Here is a 22044-nt window from a genome sequence, read left to right as displayed (position 1 = left end):
AGTCTAAATACGGCATTCTAATTAATATTGTGTTTGTGGAATATGAGTTAAGCAAAAAATCCACTCAGACTTATTGCAGATGTTGTCACCGAACCAAATGTCAAAAATGCACAGCCCGAAATAAAAACACAGAATAAAAAAACTGAACAGTAAATAAAATAAATAATAAGATAAAATAAAACCTTAAATTCAAAATAACAATACAATTGTCCTTCAAGGTGCGGCCATTTTGTTACTTGCTGTTGACTGAAAATGACAGTGCCTAATGGTTCAGCTTGCAGATGTCAGGTAACCACACCCAGAAATCAGATAAAGTCTTTAAAACACTCAAATACAGGTGAGCTGTGATTGGTCGTTACCTGAACCCTGAGCAACTGTGATGTCATTTTCAGATGACTGCAAGTGGCAAAATGGCCGCCTCTTGTTATCGATAAAAACGGGTGGCTTTTGCTGCTTGATTCGTATTTTACAAACACAATCGATGTTAATCAGAGTGCCATGTTTAGACTAGTGGGAGCGCACAGAACATATTATTGTCAAAAAATTTGGAAGTTTGAAAGTTTTCGCCACATTTTTGTGTCATTACAATAGTAAACAAATCCATTCAATACACAAATTCACTTGAATCCCTTTAGGTTTAACTATATATAGTCAACAACAATGACTTCCGCTTTTTGCTTGTTTTTCAAAATCATAAAAGGAGGCGACTGATAGTGCTTTTGAACACGTGCAATTATAGGGCTTTGGCTTGCGATCATTTGATATATGGCCGCATTGCTCTTGAGAACATTCCAAGAAACAAAACATGACATGACATGAGCGAGAACAAACCCTGTGAGAGCCGAGAAAAAGTAGGGGGGGGAATAAATTAAAACCATGCGTAGCTCTCCCCTTTCAAGTCGCATGTTAATGTTTCATAGACGCATCAAAGTATAACTCCAGGGTTTTACCAACTTCAAACTATTTTTTGAAAAAAAATTGATTTTTCCCAGTGTGTTGAGTTTGACAGCTGCGGTTTTAATCCTTCGCCTAATTGTCCAGCCAATTGAGCCACAAAAGCCCAGAGGATGAATGTTGTGGACTTGACTGGGGGGGAGAAAAAAAAACAGTGGCGCTAAAAGCATGTTAAGCACTATGATGGTCACTTTCCGCTAAACAACCATTTGCAGTCCAGCCCATCATCATGTTTCTAATTGAACAGAAGTGCTACAGTGAGCAACAACAGCAAATCACAAGCAGTAACACTGCATTCTCTGTTTTAGAGGCAGACGCAAATCCGGCACGTAGCTCAGCGTAAATCTGCGTGGAGGCGGGTTAGACCAGGTGTTGGTAATTTCGCAAGCCGGAATATTTAAATAATGGCATTGTGGGTGTGAACACAGTTGACTCCATTTGCTGCAAATCAAAGTGGCTCCTCTCGTTCACTACTTATGTGGTGGACGGACGCACATCTCACATGGACAAATCTCTATGCGGAAAAGGACGCGGCGGATTGGAGCGTTGTCGTTGACTGTGCTTGGCCGATTTGACAACAGACAACGCGCATAAGAGGGCAACCTGGTGATAGCCACTGATGACTTAAATATGTCCGCAGACCTCATGTGTCTATCCCCATCCCCAAACATAATAATAATAATAATAATAATAATAATAATATGTTAATTTCTACGATAATTCAGAGGGTTTGGTGCCTTCTGATGTCATATTTCTTTTTTTTTCTTTTCTTTTTTTCTGGAGAGCTCAGAATTGTTCATTAGGTAATTTTACCGATTTGACATGTCATCATCATTTCTCTTTATTTTTTATTTTTATTATTATTATTTTGTTAGTGGGTGAGTATGTGTATGTGCATGTGTGCGTGTGTGCGTGCATGTGAGTGTGTGTGTATTTATTAGTTCACCTAAAACCTATTAAAAAATCCCATACCGTTCACCTAAACCGAACACTTCCGGCCAGAGTCGTGAGGCCGTCAGGAGACCCGAGGAAGGACCAAAGAAAAGAAAGGAAAGTGAAATCCAGCACCGACCAGACACCACCCACCAGTCCTTCACCAACCCCAGAGACATCTAAATTCCAACAAATCAGGGCGACCTCAAGAGACCAAAGGAGAGACTGAGAAAAGGAAGGAAGGACAGACGAAGCAGAGTGAGATCCACAGACACCAGCCTCCACCGATTCAATGACCTGAGGAAGATTGTGTCTGAGTTTCAATAGATGCTGGTGTGGTGGATCTGGCATGCATGAAAATCTCCACCAAAGAGGGGAGCCGTCAACCCCCGCCAGGACAGAGCAAGCGCAACACTGATGTCATATTTCTGAAAGAAATACAATGTCATCAAATTCATCAAAATCACATTAGACAACCTGCGCCACTATTTAGACGTAGTCCGAGGAAGCGACAGGCGTAACTTTAAAGCGACTGTCCGCCACCAGACTGTCATTCTGCTGCTTTCAAGGACACACTTTCACCAGGCCAGAACGTCCAGCATGGCGCGGCGCGGTCAGCCAAATTGGCAAACGGGTACAGAGAACCTTGCGCCTGCACAAAAACCAGACAGGCCAACATTTCTGCCCTTCCAACTCTTTTTGGTCCTGCGCATTTGCAACGGCATCCGTGTGATATTTCAAGCCATTAGATATTTTGTTATATGGAGATGTGTTTTAAATAATTAATGGGCTGTACCGGAGCCCTGCTGCGGTCCTCGTTCCACTGCAGCAGTACGCTCCCTCAGCCAACAGGCAGAAGAGATACGCTCACACAAAACAAACGCTAACACTCTTTGAAATCACTGGTGCAAACTCATTTCATTTGGCGCCCAGTTTAGGGTGCCAACATTTTGAGTGGAAATTGACAAGTGTGCGCCTCGATTCGCAAGTTGATAAAAGCAAGGTGGATTACCCATCAATCACGGCAATGTGGTTGAAAATACTCGGTTTCAAAAATCTGCAGTTTTTCAATCCAAAAGGTCCTCGTAACCGCGTGCAATTACGTAAACGGCGTGACTGAATGTGAGGCCGCTAGTTGCTTCCAGCTATCCCCGCAGCGCTTCCGTTGCCGTTTCTCAACAAAGGCAACACGCTGGGCATAGCTAATCATCACTCATCTTTGATTGAAGGGAGGATGGATTCAACGTGACCAAACCCAAATATTACCCGGCACGAAATGTCTGAACGATTGCCTCAAACTACCAACAAGTCACACTGCAGACAAATAATATGGGCAGATTTTAGTGCACTCATAAAAAAAAAAGCAACATAAAAACAACCAATTCTCCCTTCTGCAAGGCAGTGACTCCACATTTTACCTTTTTAGCACATTTCCGAATTAAAGCAGGAAGAAATTAACTTCTGCCATTAATCTTGGAAAGACCATTACTGGATGTCAGTGCCATTAGCTATGTTATGCTAATGTTGTTCTTTCGCAAAATAGCCTTTCATTTATCTGACTGCTAAACGTCACGTTGGCTCCGTGCAACTCTCAGCCCCATATTTTTCATGCCACGAGCTCTCGTTGGACTCATTTTTTGGCTCCGACTGGCGAGCAAAAATGAAAGACACGAACTCTGTATGGTGGCAGTGAACGCAACTCGACTCACTTGATGACAAGCAGCAGTTTGGCAGTCAACAATTATGCAAAAAAAGAAGAAGCTTCAAGCTGTGTCAGGCCAATTCCAGCTGAGGTTTAATGCCAAATTGTGCTGTAACTATTATTTAGTAATCAAGTAATAATTGATTACTTTTTTTTTTTTTTTTTATTAATTTCCTTCCCAGTATACCAAAATAGGAGAATTATTTCAAATTGACAGTCCAGAAAATGCACAATGACGTGATTATGATTCAGTTACTAGTTTGGTTCAAAACATGTCCGAAAATTGTAAAACTTGTTGATTTTTGTTTTCCAAGGAAAAAACAAAAGTTGGCAAATATATTATTTTGATTTAACACAAAGATAATCTGTCTGCTTTCATGGAGGACTTCAGAGATAAGAGGCTGAAATTTCGAGGATTTGGACAATTTTCAGTTAGTTAAACAATGACTCTAAATGATCAATCGATTCTCAAAATACTAGTCAATTAATTGGTAATTGAGAATGTGTCAATAAATTGATTACTTGTTGCACCTCTACTTTTAAAATTACATAAAACAAAGAATTACATGTGTGTTTAAAACGACACCACTTCCACTAGCTTAATGCTAACACACTATGCAAAACACAATAGACAGGCTAACAAATAGCATCTACTGTACGTGGTGGAGGTGGTGATATAATGCTATGTAGCGCAAACTGTTTTAATTATATTTATGTTCTTATTATATGTTTTATTGAGTACAATATTACACAATGCCCGTATCTTAAAAAACAAATGACAAAAAAATGTGTTTTTCTTTGGGGGAGGCTGGAACAGATTAATGACATTTCCATTCATTTCAATGCAGGAGAGCTTTGAGATACAAATGTAGTGATATCAAATTAAGCAATTGAGTATCTCATGGCACCACCATATTTGTTAATTGTTATTTTCTTGTTGTAAAAACTTGTATGAGGGAACATTGCACAACTTTTAATGCCAACTCGTATACAAGTGATTAATAATGATGGCCAGTGAGGCGAAAATAATAATAGTAAAAACAACATTTTATGCGAATAATAAAGAATAAAGAAGCATATGTTTATGAGAAAAGCACTTTACAGTTGTTTTGGACTGCATTGCTCTTACTACTTGGTAATTAGCAGTCTCATCATAATTATAATTTTATATAGTCAGCTCTTGCGTATATATTTGTCATATGCAAATTTTCCACCTACAGGACTAATTATCTGATCTTACAGTCTCTTATGAAAGTTATTATTGCTGTACTTCTGTGCCCACAAATATTGCAGGACTTTATGGTGATAAATGTATTTTTTTATCTGATTTATAAACTACAGAATCAACTTGAAAAACATTTTCACAGAATTTCTTCTGAGCACATTTCTCCTTCAATCGTCTGTTTTTAAAAACAATTTCAAAACGTGTTGCAAGGCTGATGAAAAATTTCACGTCCGAGAATTTTGCAAACATATCAAAGTGGCTTCCGACATCCAAATAATTCATTACTGCGTGCGCATGTTGCTGCTTTTGATCATCTTTATGTATGAAGTTGATAAATATCTGCCATGTTAACAAGTCTTTTTCTGCTCTCCCGTGTCGTTCCCGCTCTCACTGCAGGAAGGAAATAAAAAAAAATAATAAAAAAACGCATATCAAGTCTGGCTGAACATATAGCTGAAATTAACTCGGCACCGTTTGTTACACACTAATAAGGAGAAGCAGAACGCAAAATGGATGGATGGATGGATGGATGGGTTATTCATAGTTCAGGATTCCACTGTATAAGCATGTTCCCGAAAATGGAAAGTTACCTAAAGTCACTCTCGTTCTCTCTTTCTGTTTTCAATGTCTTGCATTAGTTTGCAGATTATGCAAGCAGTGATTTCCATGAAAATGTGGAGAAGGGGGGTGGGGTGGGGGGGGCTGCCACAGATAACATCAAATTGTTGTTGCAAACTTTCTGTCCTCTTTTTCTCAACGCACGACTACGAGTCTTAATGATCAACTTTTGGCATCTGCAGATAATGATTAGCTGGCAGTGAAAAGATTTTTGCTGCTGATCCAAACTACAGCATTGTCCGGCCTTGGTGGAGGTCAGCGCTCTGCTGAGTGTCATTATTCTATAATAAGCATCTACTGTATTTCTCGACTCTCTTGCCACTCCGAGAATTCTCTTGCAGATTTGGCCGCGCTCAGGACGAGTGGGCCTGTCAGGGGCCATCCATCAGCAGCTGGAGCGGGACTCCTTGCAACAGGAGCTGTTCCTTCAGCGCCGCAGTGGGCGAGCAACACTCCTACAGTGGAAAACAGGGGTGTGCAAACTTTTGCCACCGAGGGGTCCAAAACACAGGCCTGGCCAGCAAAGATGGAATAGTCTCCAGGGATGGGCGATACCGACATCGGGTATCGTATCGGGCCGATATCGGCGTTATGTAAGGTATCGGGACTTTTGGATTCAAGTTTGTGAAAACGCATTTAAAATGACAAAACACACAAATTTACAACTTATCCAATATAAAATTATTCACAGAACATACATTACTCAATATATGATGAAGAAAATGGGACTCTCAGACTCCGACATTTGTCTCCAATGCTTACAAAACACTACAGACACTTATGTTCATGCTTTATGGTTATGTACTCCGGTTATGTATTTCTGGACTAAAGTCTTAGAAAAACTTTCCGCTATTTTGGACTGTAGGATACCTTTATCTCCAAACTTGTGTTTGCTAGGTGACCTAACAACAACTGACTTACCACATAAACAATTTCAATCTACACTTGTAGCCCTAACTATCGCTAAAAAAACAATTCTTGTTAACTGGAAAAATAAACAAACTCTGAATATCGACCAATGGTCTAACCTCCTCATAAATCACATTTTAATGGAAAAAATATCTGCCTCAAATAAAAACCAAATATCAAAATTTATAGAAACATGGTCTACGTATATAGAATTTTTTAACCTAATTCTGGTTACTTAATTCTGTCTGTTAGCGAGAGCCACTACATCGTGATAACTTACATTGATGTTTCTGCATTTGGCAATTTATTATTATATTATATTATTAGTATGGGATTTTTTTTAATGGGCTTTAGGTGAACTGATGAATACACACACGCACGCACGCACGCACACGCACACGCACATACACACCCACATACAAAAATATGTATATATATTTAAAAAAAAAAAAACATTTATTAAAATTTTTTTAATTTATTTGTTTTTAAAAAAAAAGGAGAGCAATGATGATGTCAAATCGAATGAACAATACTGAGCTCTCCTGGAAAAAAAAAGGTATCGGGTACTCATGGAGGCTGCCAATACCAGCTGGTGGCAAAAAAAAAATTGAACTCGACCAAGTCTCCCGTGGCAGTCGTTGGAGCTATGGCTGACACTATCGAACATATTTATGCATTTATATATTAATCAATTCGTTTTGACAGCTTTAATTGGAGCAGTTTAACACATGGGTGAATCATCACCATCTGCGTCAGAAAGAAAGGTCTTGGTTCACAATGTTTTGTCATTGTTTGAAATGAAATTTGATCGTACTAGAGGTATCCGTACTCTGTAATCGTGAGCCTGTTGCTGTCATTAATCACATTTTGTTCATAACATTAGGAAAAACATGTTGTTTTTTATTGTACTACTTTTCAAAAAACAATATGTAAAAAAAAAAGTGGTTGAAATGTAAATAAATCATAAATGACAAATCAATCACATTTATCATGATGATCCTCATTTCAAATTTTTGTTGTACTTAGTTTGGTATTTAGGCAGCTTTAACCAGCCAGCTTAACCAAGTGTTCGCCCCCTGGTGGTCGGCTGAGGAAGTGCTTGATTAGACCTGCAGCCCAGTCTGCATTTTAAATCTAAATGTTGCAGACAATCAAATTGATTTAATCGTGGCAGCCAAAATTGTACTCGTGATTAAAATGCAATTAATTGTGCAGCCCTGGAAGCCGCAATTTTTTTCCCCCCCAATCAAAACCACCAGAGACGAGAAAACAAATCACAACGAACATCAAGCCAGATGAATCTTTTTCAAGTGTGTCTCTCCCACACTTTGATGTTTTCAACCAGTGATTCCCAACTGCCGTGCTGCGCCACATTGGTGAGTCAGCAGAGAAATTATCCAACCATCCATTTTGTATACCGCTTGTCCTCATTAGGGCGGTGGGTGACTTTAAATCATCAGATATGCCACAACAGGGCAGGCAACCCGAGCATTGGGCCCAAAGCTGAAGGGGGGCCCACAGGAACGACATCACTCTGGGAATCCTCCACACAGGGCCCCTTACTCAGTACTCACTGTTTTTAGCTGGTAGCTAGCAGCCAACCTGAGTGAAAGTCAGTATCAACAACCCCAACCCAACCATAACTGGTAACTAGCATAAACTGTTGTGACATCATACACGAGCTTACACGTATGATGTTTACAATTATCTCTTTGACTCAAACATTTAATGGATAAACCGAATATAACATACCGTGTGCGCCTTGTAACTCAGTAGTAGATAAATTCAAGATAAATTTCATCATAAGACAATGTTGAGGTTTTTCTCGCTCTATTGGTGACTATTTGGCAAATTGCTGCTTTTTCTGAATTGATATGTCAAGTTTTTGCTCACAAGAAGGGATGTAATACATGGAAAATTGATTTAAACTGCTTAAAATATGCATTGATTTACAAATAAATTAAGTAAATTTACAAAAAGTTACTGTTAGGACATAATGCAGATGTTAAAAACATATTTTGGTTATAAAAGGAGTCATTCATTTTGTAAAAATAAATAAAGAAATGAATAAATAAATAAATAAAATAGAATAAATTCAAAAGATTTAAAATATCGAATCGAATCAAAATCGGGAACTGAAAATCAAAGATCCAATCGAACCCGGGCATGAGTGAATCGTTACATCCCTACTGGCAATGCCAAGCTAAATAAATTAGGCCAAATAATATATATATTCTAAATAGTATTTAATAATAAAACATCTTTGTTTAGCTATTTTCCTGTTTCGTTTTGTTCATGGGGGGGTTCAATGGTCAGTCTTGCTTTGGGCCCCCAGGGAGTCTAGAATCGCCCCTGAGCGGGCTATACTTTGTTTTGTTTATTATCTATTTCCAACGTTCTCCGTCTTCGTGAAAGGTCGTAAAAGGCGGTTTCCATGCAAGCAAACGTGTATTCTGCACTTGCCTGGAAGAGGCGTAGGATGTTGGCAACCATGATCGATACCGAGCTCGCCGAGGCTCCGATGACTCCCACCACTTTTTCAGGCTTGACGAAAACCGGCGGCTCCCCGTTGGTGCACCTCACATCCGACGTGTCCTTGGTGATGAGGGCCTGCACGAAAGTTAGAGACTGCTCCAGCGCGTACGTATCCCTCGAACAAGTGTCCAGAACCCGAGCTCCCAGGGTGATGTTGGGCAAGAGTTGCTCGTCCTGGTTGATCTGGTCCAGAGCGTACATCATCGCTTCGAGCCGCTGGATGCCGTTCTCCTTCTTCAGGTCCCCGCACGGCGCGCCGTCCACCCCCCTGGCGTGCACCGGGAAAAGTCCGCCGAGGGTCAGGTGGCCCTCGGTCCGAATGGAATGCGGCGCGTAGGTCTCCTGAGCCAGCGCCACATCCAGCGCGGTCCGCAGGAGGCAAAGCAACCTCCACGCGCAGCCCAGCTCGGCCAGCAGAAGGCGACGAGCCATGTTTGAACTTTCGCAAATCGACAAGATTGAAGGCTGAGATCACGACAAGTTGCTCAAGGCGAAGCCATCGTCGGCTCGCTCGTCACCGCCGAGGAGATTCAACAAGCTGGGCAAGACTGCAAGCAAGACGCGGTCCGTGCACGAGGCTCGCTGCGCCCATCGCCTCCTCGCCGCCAGCTTGTTGAATGGCGAAGCCTCTCGCGCAAATTCACTTCAATGCAGAATACGATCTCGCGAAATAAAAAAAATAAAAAAACAAGTCAACGCAGGCGGGGAAGAGCAGCAGATGCGGTCAATACTTGAAGCTGAGCTCCGGCAGAAGTCGGTGACATTCTTGTTGTGGAGCAACTCGTGCACGGAGGTGCATCATCTCCTCTGCTTCCCACTGGCTCCAGACAGCCGAGGGAGGGGAGAGAAGGAAGAAAAAAAAAAAGAAAGAAAAGACGAGTGCGCGCTCGCGACGTCCACTGAGCGGCGGGAAAAGAAAAACGCAGCTAATTAAAGCTTTTCGTCCGTCGCTGCAACCGGTCGCGAATGAGTCACAGGCAGCCTCGCGCAGTTTTTTTTTTGTTTTTCCCTTTCCCGCGGAGGACGTCACTTGGCGATTCGAACGGCGAGTGTAGCCTGTCACTTCACGGTTTTTCGGAAGTAAGCAAACAAGACGACGAGCTGAATAATTGCTCCTCCCGACATGCAATCGCGCTCCGCACTTGCCCCGCCCTCTTTTATTGCCACGCTAGCACGCAAAGTCCATTTGATGCTGACATCGTGATGACAATGAGGGGGCTTGCCTGCATCCCCTCCACTACTTTTCCATTCATTACGGTGTACCTTTAAAAAATAGGAGCGGGGGAGGGGGGGGGGTGTTTGGCGTTTGGAGGGGGTCCAGCCTGGTCTCCACGGCAACGCATTTTTCACAAGACATCCCTGATTCATCCTCCGCACACAAACGCACAGTGGAAGGAATTAAGCACAGCTTTAGGAGTGAGAAGCCCCTCAAAAAACGCCGTCCTCACTGAAAAGTGCACAGATGGTGATTTTACAAACCTGACCGATTTCCCAGCAATTTCATGCGCAAGCATTAGTCAGGGAGTTTCTTGGCAGAGGCAGCCGGTGCATTCTAAAAAGTAACTGTTATTCAAAGTAGACGGCAAATCCAAAGCCTTTGTTGCTAGGGTCTATTTCAGAAGTGTTTCCCAAGCATTATTGAGGCAAGAAACCACCAAGCAAAAATATTGGAATAATGACAAACTCATCTCGATTTCGGTGTGAAATCAATGTGGGCCTTTTAATTGAACTTATATCAAATGTAATAATCGCAATTTATTTATGTACCTTCTGCCATCTAATAGAAGAGCAATATTCTGCTTGCCACTATATGTAGCTAGCATAGATCCATCATCAATGATATATCTGTAGTAAATTTGTGGCTATAGATGTCAAAAATTCATTTGAACTATTTCTGTTAGTTTAACATTTTTTTCCACTTTTGTTAACAAGAGTATGAAAACCTATAAAAAAAAAAATGATTGTACATTTAGAACAGATATAAAATTTGTGATTAATCGCGAGTTAACTAGTGAAGTCATGCGATTAATTACGATTACAAATTTTAATCACCCGACGCTCCTAATTTTTAACTCTTTGACTGCCATGGACGTTAAAAGACGTCAAGTAAAAACCTACGGAGGGCCGCCAATGACGTTAAAAGACGTCATCCAATTTAAAAAAAAAAAAATTGAAACGGGTGGAGGAAAGCCTTGGCCAGCTGCTGTGAAAGTTTCAAGCAGATCTAGTTAGCCTAATGACTATTTTTGGCCCCTAGATGGCAGCAATGACTCTCTTTTGATAAGATTGGGTAGGCGTCAGTAGAAGACGTGAGGCGGAGCTAGAGGGGACAATGGCTGGGGAAGGGAAGAGAACATGGCGACCGGTTGCAAGCAGCTCACGCTCGGGAATTTTTTTCAAAGACGAAAGGCATCGACCAACGCTAAAGAGCACATTGATGACGACGATGATCATCATCGATGATGATGATGGTGACTCCGAGGTTGAGTCTGAAGTTGCAAGCGTTGACGCGGCGGCTATGACGACGTCATAAAGGTTCACCAGCTAGCAATGCTAACACCGGAAAACGCGGAGCACAACCGAGCACGCTCAGGCGGACGTTCAATCGGACGACGAAGAGTGCCCCGAGTCCAATGCATATTCATCGGAGGAGTGGGTACAGTCTGCTACTTGCTATTCCCCGGAAAAAAAGGCCGTCAAGAAAGTGTAACGTCTGCACGCGAAAGGAGCCATCGCAAGTGAAACTAATCTGTTGTGCAAATCCTGCTGCGTCTCCTTGCACGCATGTGAGCATTACAAAAAGAAAAACTGTATTTGAAACATCCACATAATTGTAAATAGTACCACAGTTGCACACATTTGTAAATAGTTTGCGAAATTGTTTTGTCAAATTGTTACACTGTTGAAAGGAAACAAACGTATTTTGCAACCAAAAAACACTTTTTCATTGTTGGTGAAAGCATTTTATAGAAGTAAAGCACTATTTAGGTGTTTGTGGCATCATTCATGGACAAAAAGAAGTGTACAATTCACTAGAGTGCATGAAATAACATCGTTTCACAAAAAGCTCTTTTTCTCCGCTTTTTGTTTCAAAACAGAGCATTTCGGTGAAACTAACCATTTTCTATTGTTGATTACTGAAGAACGGAATAAGGTAGAAACAAACTTTTTTTGTCTGATGAAAGATGAGAGTCCAATCTTTCATTTGGTAGTATGTGTGTTTCCATAGTCTAAACACAACATTTTCTGTGGACCTTGAAAGATCAGTCAAAATGCTTAAATCGGCTGGCACTGGCGACATCCCGTTTCTGAAAACGCCTGGCAGTCAAAGAGTTAATAATCTTTCCCTTTCTTTTTTTACTTTTTTTTTCTTAAAAAAACAAAAAAAATTAAATGATTATTAAATATTAGTGGCGTCAGGCGATTATTATTTTTTTATTGTAATTAATCGCATGACTTCACGAGTTAAATTAGTTTTTTAAAGAAAAGATTAAAAAAAGAAAAAAAAAGATTAAAATTAAAAATAATTAATTGAAAAAAATTTGGGGCGTCAGGCGATTAAAACTATTAATTGTAATTAATCACGTTATTTCATTAGTAAATTTTTTAAAGAAAATATTTTTTTTTAAAGAAAAGATTATCAAAAATTAGGGGCGTCAGGCGATTAAAATGTTTAATTGTAATTAATTGCATGACTTCACTAGTTAACTCACGATTAATCACAAATTTTATAGCCATTGTAAATGTACAATAAAAATTTTTTTTAGGTTTCCATACTCTTGTTAACAAAAGTGGAGAAAAATGTTAAACTAATAAAAATAGTTCAAATGAATTTATGGCAGTGAATGAGTTAATTGTTAAACTAGTCATCCAGTTTTGTTCATACACAATTAAGAATAGAGATAGACCGATTATCGCTTTTGTATTTTGAAGCATATCTGCATTGGCCGATAAGAGAGCAATTAAAAATGTTATTTTATTATTTTGTAAATAACTTGTTTTAAGGATCGCTTGCAGTACACTGGACAACAGCAGAACCCACATTCACTTTTGCAAACGTTTTCAATCCATCTGTGTCGTCCATCCATGTTGTGCCTGTCGTTGCGGCTAGCTAGCGCTAAGCTAACCTAGGAGAAGGGTCCAAGTTTGCAAACTCGCTTTATGATAGGGTGGCGTCAAATCAGCAAAGTAACAATAATGGTGTTGATACACCGCCTAGAAGGGCTTTATTGACTAATTACTTAACAGTTTAATTGAATGTTCATTAGCCGGCTAATCATTCCCATGTAAATTAAGTGTCGTTCCTGCGACTAGTACACGCTATAGTACACGCGACAATGCGCCATGAATCATTTTCACTCAACATTTTGATTTGGCATTCGTTTTTAACGACCAATTTGCATCTCAATTTGAGTCAACCACCACTAAACTGATTCTAAACAGTTACCGCTTTGGTCTCAGGAAATGGGAAAAAATGTTGATCAGCAAGGTTTCCAAAGTAAAAGCAGATGTCTGCAAATGTCATAAACACAAATATAATCAGTGGGCTTTAATGTAGGACTAAAACAAATAAAAAATAAAAAGTCAGAGAATGTTCACTGTTGAAAGACTGAAATCAGAGGATTTAGCAATTTTCTCCAAACAATTGATCCATAATCCAAATTGTTAGCGTTGATTAATATGACAGTGGCTTGGTTGCCAATTAATTAACTAATTCACTGCCATAAATTCTTCTTTTTTTTTTTTAATAGGGGCGACAGGCAATTAAAATTTTTAATTGTAATAAATCACATGACTTCACTAGTTAACTCACTTAGTTAATCACAAATTTTATATCTGTTCTAAATGTACAATAAAAACATGTCTAGGTTTTCATACTCTTGTTAACAAAAGTGGAAAAAAAATGTTAAACGAATAGAAATCATTGAAATGAATTTTTGACGTTTATAGCCGTCAATGGTAGTGAATGAATAAAAAAAGAAGAAGAAAACATTATAAAAAATTTGGGGCGTCAGGCGATTAATTTTTTTTTATCATAATTAATCGCATGACTTCACTAGTTAACTCTCGATTAATCACAAATTTTATATCTGTTCTAAATGTACAATATTTTTTTTTTTTTAGAGATTTTCATACTCTTGTTAACAAAAGTGGGAGAAAAAAAATTAACTAATAGAAATAGTCAAAATTAATTTTTAACGTCTATAGCCGTCGATGGCAGTGAATGAGTTAATGAAATGACTTGACAACCTCGAATTGAAACAAAAGCTTTGCGGACTGCCATGTCGTCTCGATATATTTTTTTTATGGATTTACGAATTCCAAAAACAAAACGAGAAGCGCGCGGCCAAGTCTTCCACATGGAACAAGCCAATCAAAACAGGACTAACATGATGTTGCTTTGAACTGCTTTCAAGTACGTGCATATCTTGCCAGGCTTGTTCAATGTCACTGTGACAATTCCACAAGTTCAGTATCTTTTCACAATTAAATGATTGATAATAAATGGCCAAATTGTACTTTGAACGATACTAACTCATTCACTGCCATTGGCGGTTATAGACGTCAAATATTCATTTTAACTATTTCTATAAGTTAAAAAAAAAAAAATCCACTTTTGTTACCAAGAGTATGAAAACCTATATATTTTTATTGTACATTTAGAACAACCCAAAAAAAACAACAGATATAAAATCTGTGATTAATCGTGAGTTAACTCGTGAAGTCATGCAACTAATCACGATTAAAAATGTTAATCGCTTGACACTCCTAATTTTTATTAATCTTTTCTTTTCTTTTTATAAATCGCGTCAGGCAATTAAAATCTTTCATTGTAATTAATCGCATGACTTTAATAGTTAACTCACAATGAATCATACATTTTATAACTGTTCTAAATGTACAATAAAAATGTTTTTTCTAGGTTTTAATAATTTTGTTAACAAAAGTGGAAAAAATGTTAAATTAATAGAAATAGTTAAAAATGAATTTTCGACGTCAATAGCCGTCAATGGCAGTGAATGAGCTAAAAGCAGTGTTTGTGCTTTGACGTCACCAACTGTATTTTTGCATTTGTTTACTGCTAACATTAGCTAATTTTCTGAATTGTTACATGGTTGTGGAGTGAAACATGATTTGCATATAAATGAAGGAATGCTGTATGGACATGTTTTAAAAGACAAAGAGAATACCAGTGTCATAACTTAGATATATTTTTAAGCACTTTTTTTTCAAAATAAAATACGTAATATCTCAAAAACTAAAGCCAAGTCGGGAAAATTTCAGCATCTCCATTACACGTAACCTGAGAGAACTGATTTATCCACAACCAGCAAATTGTAAGAGAGAGATTCAGTCACAGAATGTGACTTTGCTTTTCAGTTCTTTAATTGCATTTTAAACTTTTTAGGTAACATTAAAGAAAAAAAAATATATAAAATTTGTTTGAGTGGTACCTCAACTTGCAAAGTGACTGCAGCATTTTATGCAGCAATCTGCAAGGCTACATTTGTTGAAAACAAATGGGAAACATTCAAAGGATTGTCGGATAAATCATTTGCTTGATCAGAGTTTCTGTTTGGTTAAAAAAAAAAAAAAAAATGACATTGGAGCCCGTTTTAAAAACATGTTGATCTCATTCATTTCTTTTCAATTAAAAGATTAGAAAAGGCAATGTAGCACTAATTGAAACACGCATGTCCTATTGACATTACAAGCTTGGATGGCCACATTTCTAATTAATTAAGTTGAATAGAGTCTAATTCAATCTTAATCCTGTCATGCAGTGTATTTATCTCCATTAGCTTCTTGAATATCTTACAACAGGCAAATCATGCAAGTATGCTAACGCCGAGCATGCTAATGTGGGTTGGGGGTGCGCGTCGCGCCCACTGAGTCAGGATTCATGACACACGCGGGGAGAAAGTGTGGGAAGAAGAGTCGTGAGAGGCGAAGGAGGCAGATGGCCTCGTCTAATGCGAGCGCGCCGAGACAGGCGGGCCGGGGGAAAGCGGCGAGCGCCTCCGCAAGTGACAGCCACAGAAACTGGTGTCGCAATGCACAGCACTCATTTCAACGCTCGGACTCTCCAGCCCCCCCGTCTCCCACTTCCACTGTCAGCTGAAAGGTTACGTTTGAAAAATGGGGCCCCCGCCATGATTTAATTCCACTGACTAACCTCAGGAAGACGGGCTTTTGCCCAGGGGAGCTTCTCTGATTTAAAGCAAGATTACACCTCGGATTGGATCTTGTGTCCGTCTCTTGCCTCTCCGCAAAACATGTGGCCACTCAAAAGAGTTCTATTTCACTTTCTTCATGTAATTACCCAAGCGGGAAAGTGCCAATGTAGCTTAAACATTTTTGACTGGCGTGTACGTTCAAATGTATTTGCAAGTACGTTCGAATATATTTAAATACTTTCAAATGTAAACATATTTGCAAATAAGCTCAAACATACTCACAAATACGTTTCAATGTAAGCAGAGGTGGCAAATCCAGGTCCAGAAAGTAAAAACCCTGCCACATTTTGTCTTTAGCCCCGCCCAGATTTAGTCATAACTGTTTTAATTTATTTATTTCCTCAGTAGAACTTTTATCTGTGGATGTGTCTTTGTGAGTGATTTCTGCCAAGTGTCTGTAATCAATTATGTGTTTAAAATCTTATCGTCATGACTGGGATCTCATCAATTTCCACAACAATGTAATCAATGATGTGTTTAAAGTCTTATCTCATGTCCGGTGAACTCCAGGCGGGCTGTTTGGAACCGCCCCTTCAAGATAGTATAAAAAGGTTGTAAGTGTGACACTTGCGAGAAGAATGCAGCCATTTGTCTGTAAACTCGCTTGTGTCCGGGATATTCTGTAAAATAAATCCTTCGAAGGACCTGTTCACCGATTTCCAGTCTGTATTCAGAAAATCAACATTCTCTCTACCCGAAAAACAACGAACACGCGGAAGACAAAGATGGTCTTCTAACACTAGCTAGCTAGCTCCTATGGTGCTCGTTTACCTGCTAGGGAGCTAGCTGGCTAGCAATTGGGGCTAAAGCCAAACTGTGGCAGGGTTTTTACTTTCTGGACCTGGATTTGCCACTTCTGCTTGTAGGCTAAATGCTACAAACATAGCATTTTCCCATAATGCCACTGGGTGTTACTTACTTAGTGGGGAAAAAAACAAGTTTATTTTATAAGCATTTGGCCCTCATTATCTGTTCAAAAATTATGTAAAAAACATTGTTTTTTCATAACTGATTTATTATGTTTGCAGCGCATAATTTAGGTTCAGCATTTTTTTTCCTTATAATGCCGAATACGTAGCATTTAGCCTACAAGTATGTTCGAACGTATTTGCGAGAATGTTTGAATGTATTGTCGAGTACTGTCGATTTTTGGGGAATCCAATGGGTCCCTGGAGTCAACTTGACCCATAATTTTGAGATTCAGATGGGACAGGATAAAAAGTTCATGGGAGCAGACAGTGTTTTTTTTTTTCTTTCTTTCTTTTTTTTTTTTTATGTAGCTGGTTTTCATAATGGGAGCTGTACGGGAGTGGGAGTCATTCTGACCAGGACGGGAGAGGATTTTTATTTTTTTTTTTTTACTGTGGTCCGAGACTGGGACTGAACGGGCTTTTTTTCTGTGGGAGTGGGATGGGACGGGAATGAAAATCCACTCCTGTGTCACCCTCTAGTTTGAACGTACTTACGAATACATTCAAACGTATTTAAATATGTTTGAACGTACTTGTAGGGATGGAAGAAATGGAACACTGAAACGATCAAATCATTTGGAGCAACTGATTCGGAAAAATAATCGATCTTTTGGAATAGGGCTGCTCGATTATGAAGAAAATATTAATCGTGATTAATTTTGTAATACTGTGTAATGTAATTATTAATATTTGTAATATTTAGTAATATGTTGTAATTGCAATCAGGTTTAGGACAATCATTTGTCTTTTGGTACAAAACATGAAAATGTTTAAACATGTAAAAAAATATGAAGACAAATACATTTCTTTGAAACACTATAATTATGCAAGTTCCTTTTGGACCAAACAAGATTTATTAAATTAATTAATTGCAAATATATATATTTTAACAACTCAAAATCAGCATTAATAATAATTTTTGTTTACCATTAATGCCAATTTTGTAATTGTAGAGTGTAAAAATTGAAATTGTAATTGAATTCCGATTAATTGCACAGCCCTATTTCGAAACGTTCGAAACATCTCCCCACAGCGACATCGGGTGGCCAGTTGTAAAATATCTCGTTCAAACAGTAGAACAGTTCATTTGCTGAAACAACTGTGACATTTCGAAACTATTTGGGGCGTATGGAATGCAAAATGGAACGGTCACTGATACAGACCTGTTTTGAACCAAAACTTTTGCTGAAGTTTCGGTACGTACCAAAACACCGTTTTGATTTTGCCAACACTGCGTACTCATAATTACGTTTGAACTTACTCGCCAGTCAAAAATTTTTACCCCACATTGGCAGTTCCACGCTTCTGTATGTAAAGAATTAGCGAGGAAACACGGGCATGTGGAGAGAGGGTGTAGTCTTTCTATCCAATATAGACATGAAAACATAAACGAAACCACAAAAAAGACGGTTTCCATATGCCGCAGGTGCAAAACAATTCAATATATCCGGCACCAGATAGACAATGGTTTCCTATGAGAGTCCAGGGCTTTTGTTTCAAGCATTCAATAACACGTCTGCTCAATACAGCCTTCTTCCAGTCAATTACTGAACCGGCACAGAGTGAACAACAAGCAAAGGAACAATAAAAAGTCAAGCTTCAGGACAAGAAGCAATACGCTTTCCTTTTAGGCTGACGTTGGCCACAATGGGGTCTGTCTGTCAAATTAATTAACCCGGAAACCCGTTTAATTCCCTGACTCCAATGAAAGGCCCGTCGGATCCGCGGGAACAAAATAACTCCACAGCAGAAGGTAATTGCACGTCCAGTTGATTTGTTGGAAAGCATACCGAGCTCCAACCTGTTTGGAGTCGCGCATATTTTTTTGCGCGCTGCGAGGTGAGGTGTTAATGTTAGATCAATGCGGGGCCAATGTTGCATTAACAACGTGAAGGTCAGCTACTTGCACAACCCCTGCGTCTCATTGCGCTCCATCTGCTCTGCAACAATCAAATAAATTAGGCTATGATTTTATTCATCTACGTCAGCAGATTTGGCCGCTCGTTGAGGCGGGGGGGGGGGGGGGGAGAGAAAGAAAAGGAAGAAAACAAGAGAGTGATTTTACAGCCGCGCGGAATGCTTACCTCCCGTGTTGCTCATTGCAAAGACAAAGCAGGTCCAGAGCAGAAAGGACAATGGACTCTCCATGCTCTAATTATGACCTAATCCATCTGTCATACCTGCGCCACTTTAATTGCGTTTCTGTATGGGCGACGCTATGAGCTCAATATCCATTGACACGCTGAAATAAACGACAGACCGACGAATAATGCACAAGTAACTAGTGGCATACAAAAAGACAGCATGAGCTTATTTGCATGGTTTATATTGAATAATAATGATAATAATATTTAGAGGTGTTAGCAAAAAATCGATTCGGCAATATATCGCGATATTACAGCGTGCAATTCTCGAAACGATTCAATATGCGGCCGAATCGATTTTTAAAAATATTTTTTTTATGGGAATATTCAACAAAACGTAGGGTTAGGATTTACACATTAAGCATGGAAGAATGTTATATTAATGGAACATTGATTTCAATGCTGTTCAAACATGAAACAGACTGCAACCTGAATTTTCAGATAAATACATTTCCATACAAATCTTACAGTGTACATGCACAAATTTACTGATTAGTATTTTCTAAATTTGAGTAAAAAAAAATCGCAATCATTTATAGCGTCGTATTGGTATCGAATCAAATCCTGACCTATGAAGAATCGACTCGCCAGGTACGTGGCAATTCACACCCCTAATAATAATGATGCATCGCGCTTTTCTAGACACTCAAAGACACTTTACAATAGAATGGATACATAATTCATGCACTCACACATTCACACGGTGATGGCTACCAGTGTGCGCCTCCGGCCCCTCCGACCGCCACCAAACATTCGCACCTTCCATACATCAGTGTGAGTAGCACTGGAGGCAATGTGTGTGAAGTGCCTTGCCCAAGGACACGACAACACATAACTTGGGGAGCGCGGGGACCGAACAGTCGACCTTCTGGTTACTGAACGACCGTCTCTACACCCTGAGCCACGGCCGCCACAACATATTGAGTCATACCTGCTTGTCTGGAACCGGGTTGCAAATGCAATATCACAAAAAAGTGAGCACGAACCAGCCCTCATGTTTTGATAGACATTTAATTCAATCTTTTCATCGGACAACACTGAAGAAATGACAATTTGACACTGGGACATCGTAATGCTGGCGAGTCACATGACACTATGGAGGGAAAAGGACTAACTGTGCTAAATTTGGACATTTTCACTAAGGGGGGTACTCACTTTTGTTATCACTGTATTTCGAGTTTGAGTGAAAAACGGTTTCAAACATTGTACACTGATCACTTCATTGTGTCAAAGTCGCTTAAAGCAATGGTAGCTATTACAAAAAAAACGGCCAGCAGGTGGCAGCGGAGTATAAGAGATCATCCAAGGCCATGTTGCAACAAAAGCTCTTTTTCAACAAGTTTGTGAATAATGATGAAAATTAGCTATATTCTAATGCTAATTGCTGCAAACAGAAACAGATAAAAAAAAAAACTTTTTTTTCCTAAAGAAAGAAGAGACTTTCTTTTGGTAGGTTCCATTTTTTTTATAGCAATATAACACAATATTCTGTGGGGCTTGCAAAATCAGTCAAAATCCAGTAAAACAGCCGGGAGCGAAGGGGGTTGCTTCAGTGAAAATGGCTGGCAGTGAATGGGTCGAGCAAGAATACACCGTTATAATTGCCCACGTCACAAACGCGACCGACCACATCGATCGATCTTGCTGTGCTGTGTACACTTTGCAAGCGGACCACTCAGTGAGTCCATTTCTTCTTCTACAATGCGTGCGTTCACTGCACTGACTTTATTGGGAATGAGGGGAGCCGCTTCGATTGGCTAGGAGTCAGCCACATTCCTTCCCACAATGACGCAAATAATGGAGACCACTGGTTTCCATGACAACAAGTCTTACTGGTTAAATAGGGATGTGTCATGTGGCCTTTATAAGACTCGGTTACTAAGCGCAAAGAACTCGTTATTTCCCCCAACAGATGTGACATCTCCGTGACTGGGCGCCTGCCAGGTAATGATCAGCAGTATTACATGTGGCAGATTAGGACAAAAGGTTGCCGACCTTCCACCCACACAGTTGTGGAATCTTGCAGAGGGCCTATTAGCGGGTGACAGAGCCCTCGTCCTGATGACCGAACTCGCGCTCCACTAGCCTTGCGCGATAAATGGACGCAGCTGTGTTTGTTAGCCGGCGAGCCTTTGCAGCCACAAATTTGATAGTGATCGCAAATGTCTCTCACCTTGTGGCTGTTAATTTGCTGGCTCTCTGAGCAGGGTCTTCACACTACATTGTGTTGGCGGAGGCCTTGTCAACGACTCATAATGCCATGCTGGGTGTGTGTGTGTGTGTGTGTGTGTGTGTATGTTGGGATAATTGGTTCTTAGGAAATGCAATGAAAATATTTCTCCATCCAGCAATGGAGTTGGCCTGCACAAACCACTCGAGTGACACACTCCAAAAACAATGGCCACATGCAAAACCACTTGAGTAACACACTCCACGACTACGGTGGCACAAACAGCGGCATGAAAATTTCAAATTGATCCTCACTTGAATACACGCTTAATGTTTTATTTATGGATCCATTTTTTTTGGTTGGGGACCTCATTCAGCTTAAAAGTAGAGGTGCTCTTTGCTAGATGATAGTTTTGGAGCTCGTTTCTATCAGCATTTAGGAAAGGCGAGTGAGAAAAGAGTAGAAAAGTTCAATGAGATTAGGAATGGCAAAATAGTATGGGAATGGGTATGGGATTTTTTAATAGGTTTTAGGTGAACTAATCAATACACACTCACACGCACACAGACATGCTCACCCACATACAAAAAAAAAAAAAAGAGAGCAATGATGATGACATGTCAAATCGGTAAAATTACCGAATGA

The 22044-nt window shown here is 39.6% G+C and overlaps 1 protein-coding gene across 2 annotated transcripts in view; it reads right to left on the bottom strand.

Moving 5' to 3' along the window:
* grm7 (glutamate metabotropic receptor 7) overlaps positions 1-10078 on the bottom strand; it is a 153138-nt gene extending 143060 nt beyond the window's left edge. The window contains exon 1 of one of the 2 annotated variants that reach the window (XM_077575950.1): positions 8805-10078. In XM_077575950.1, the coding sequence (XP_077432076.1) occupies positions 8805-9308 (504 nt within the window). In that variant the 5' untranslated portion in view covers positions 9309-10078. The remainder of the gene's footprint in view (positions 1-8804) is intronic. The other variant, XM_077575941.1, reaches the window with a different exon arrangement.
* Positions 10079-22044: the final 11966 nt, after the last annotated feature.

This window comes from Vanacampus margaritifer, chromosome 1 (genome assembly GCF_051991255.1).
Source record: "Vanacampus margaritifer isolate UIUO_Vmar chromosome 1, RoL_Vmar_1.0, whole genome shotgun sequence".
NCBI lineage: Eukaryota > Metazoa > Chordata > Actinopteri > Syngnathiformes > Syngnathidae > Vanacampus > Vanacampus margaritifer.
The sequence above is the reverse complement of the archived record's forward strand: the minus strand, read 5'-3'. Positions and strand labels throughout refer to the sequence as shown.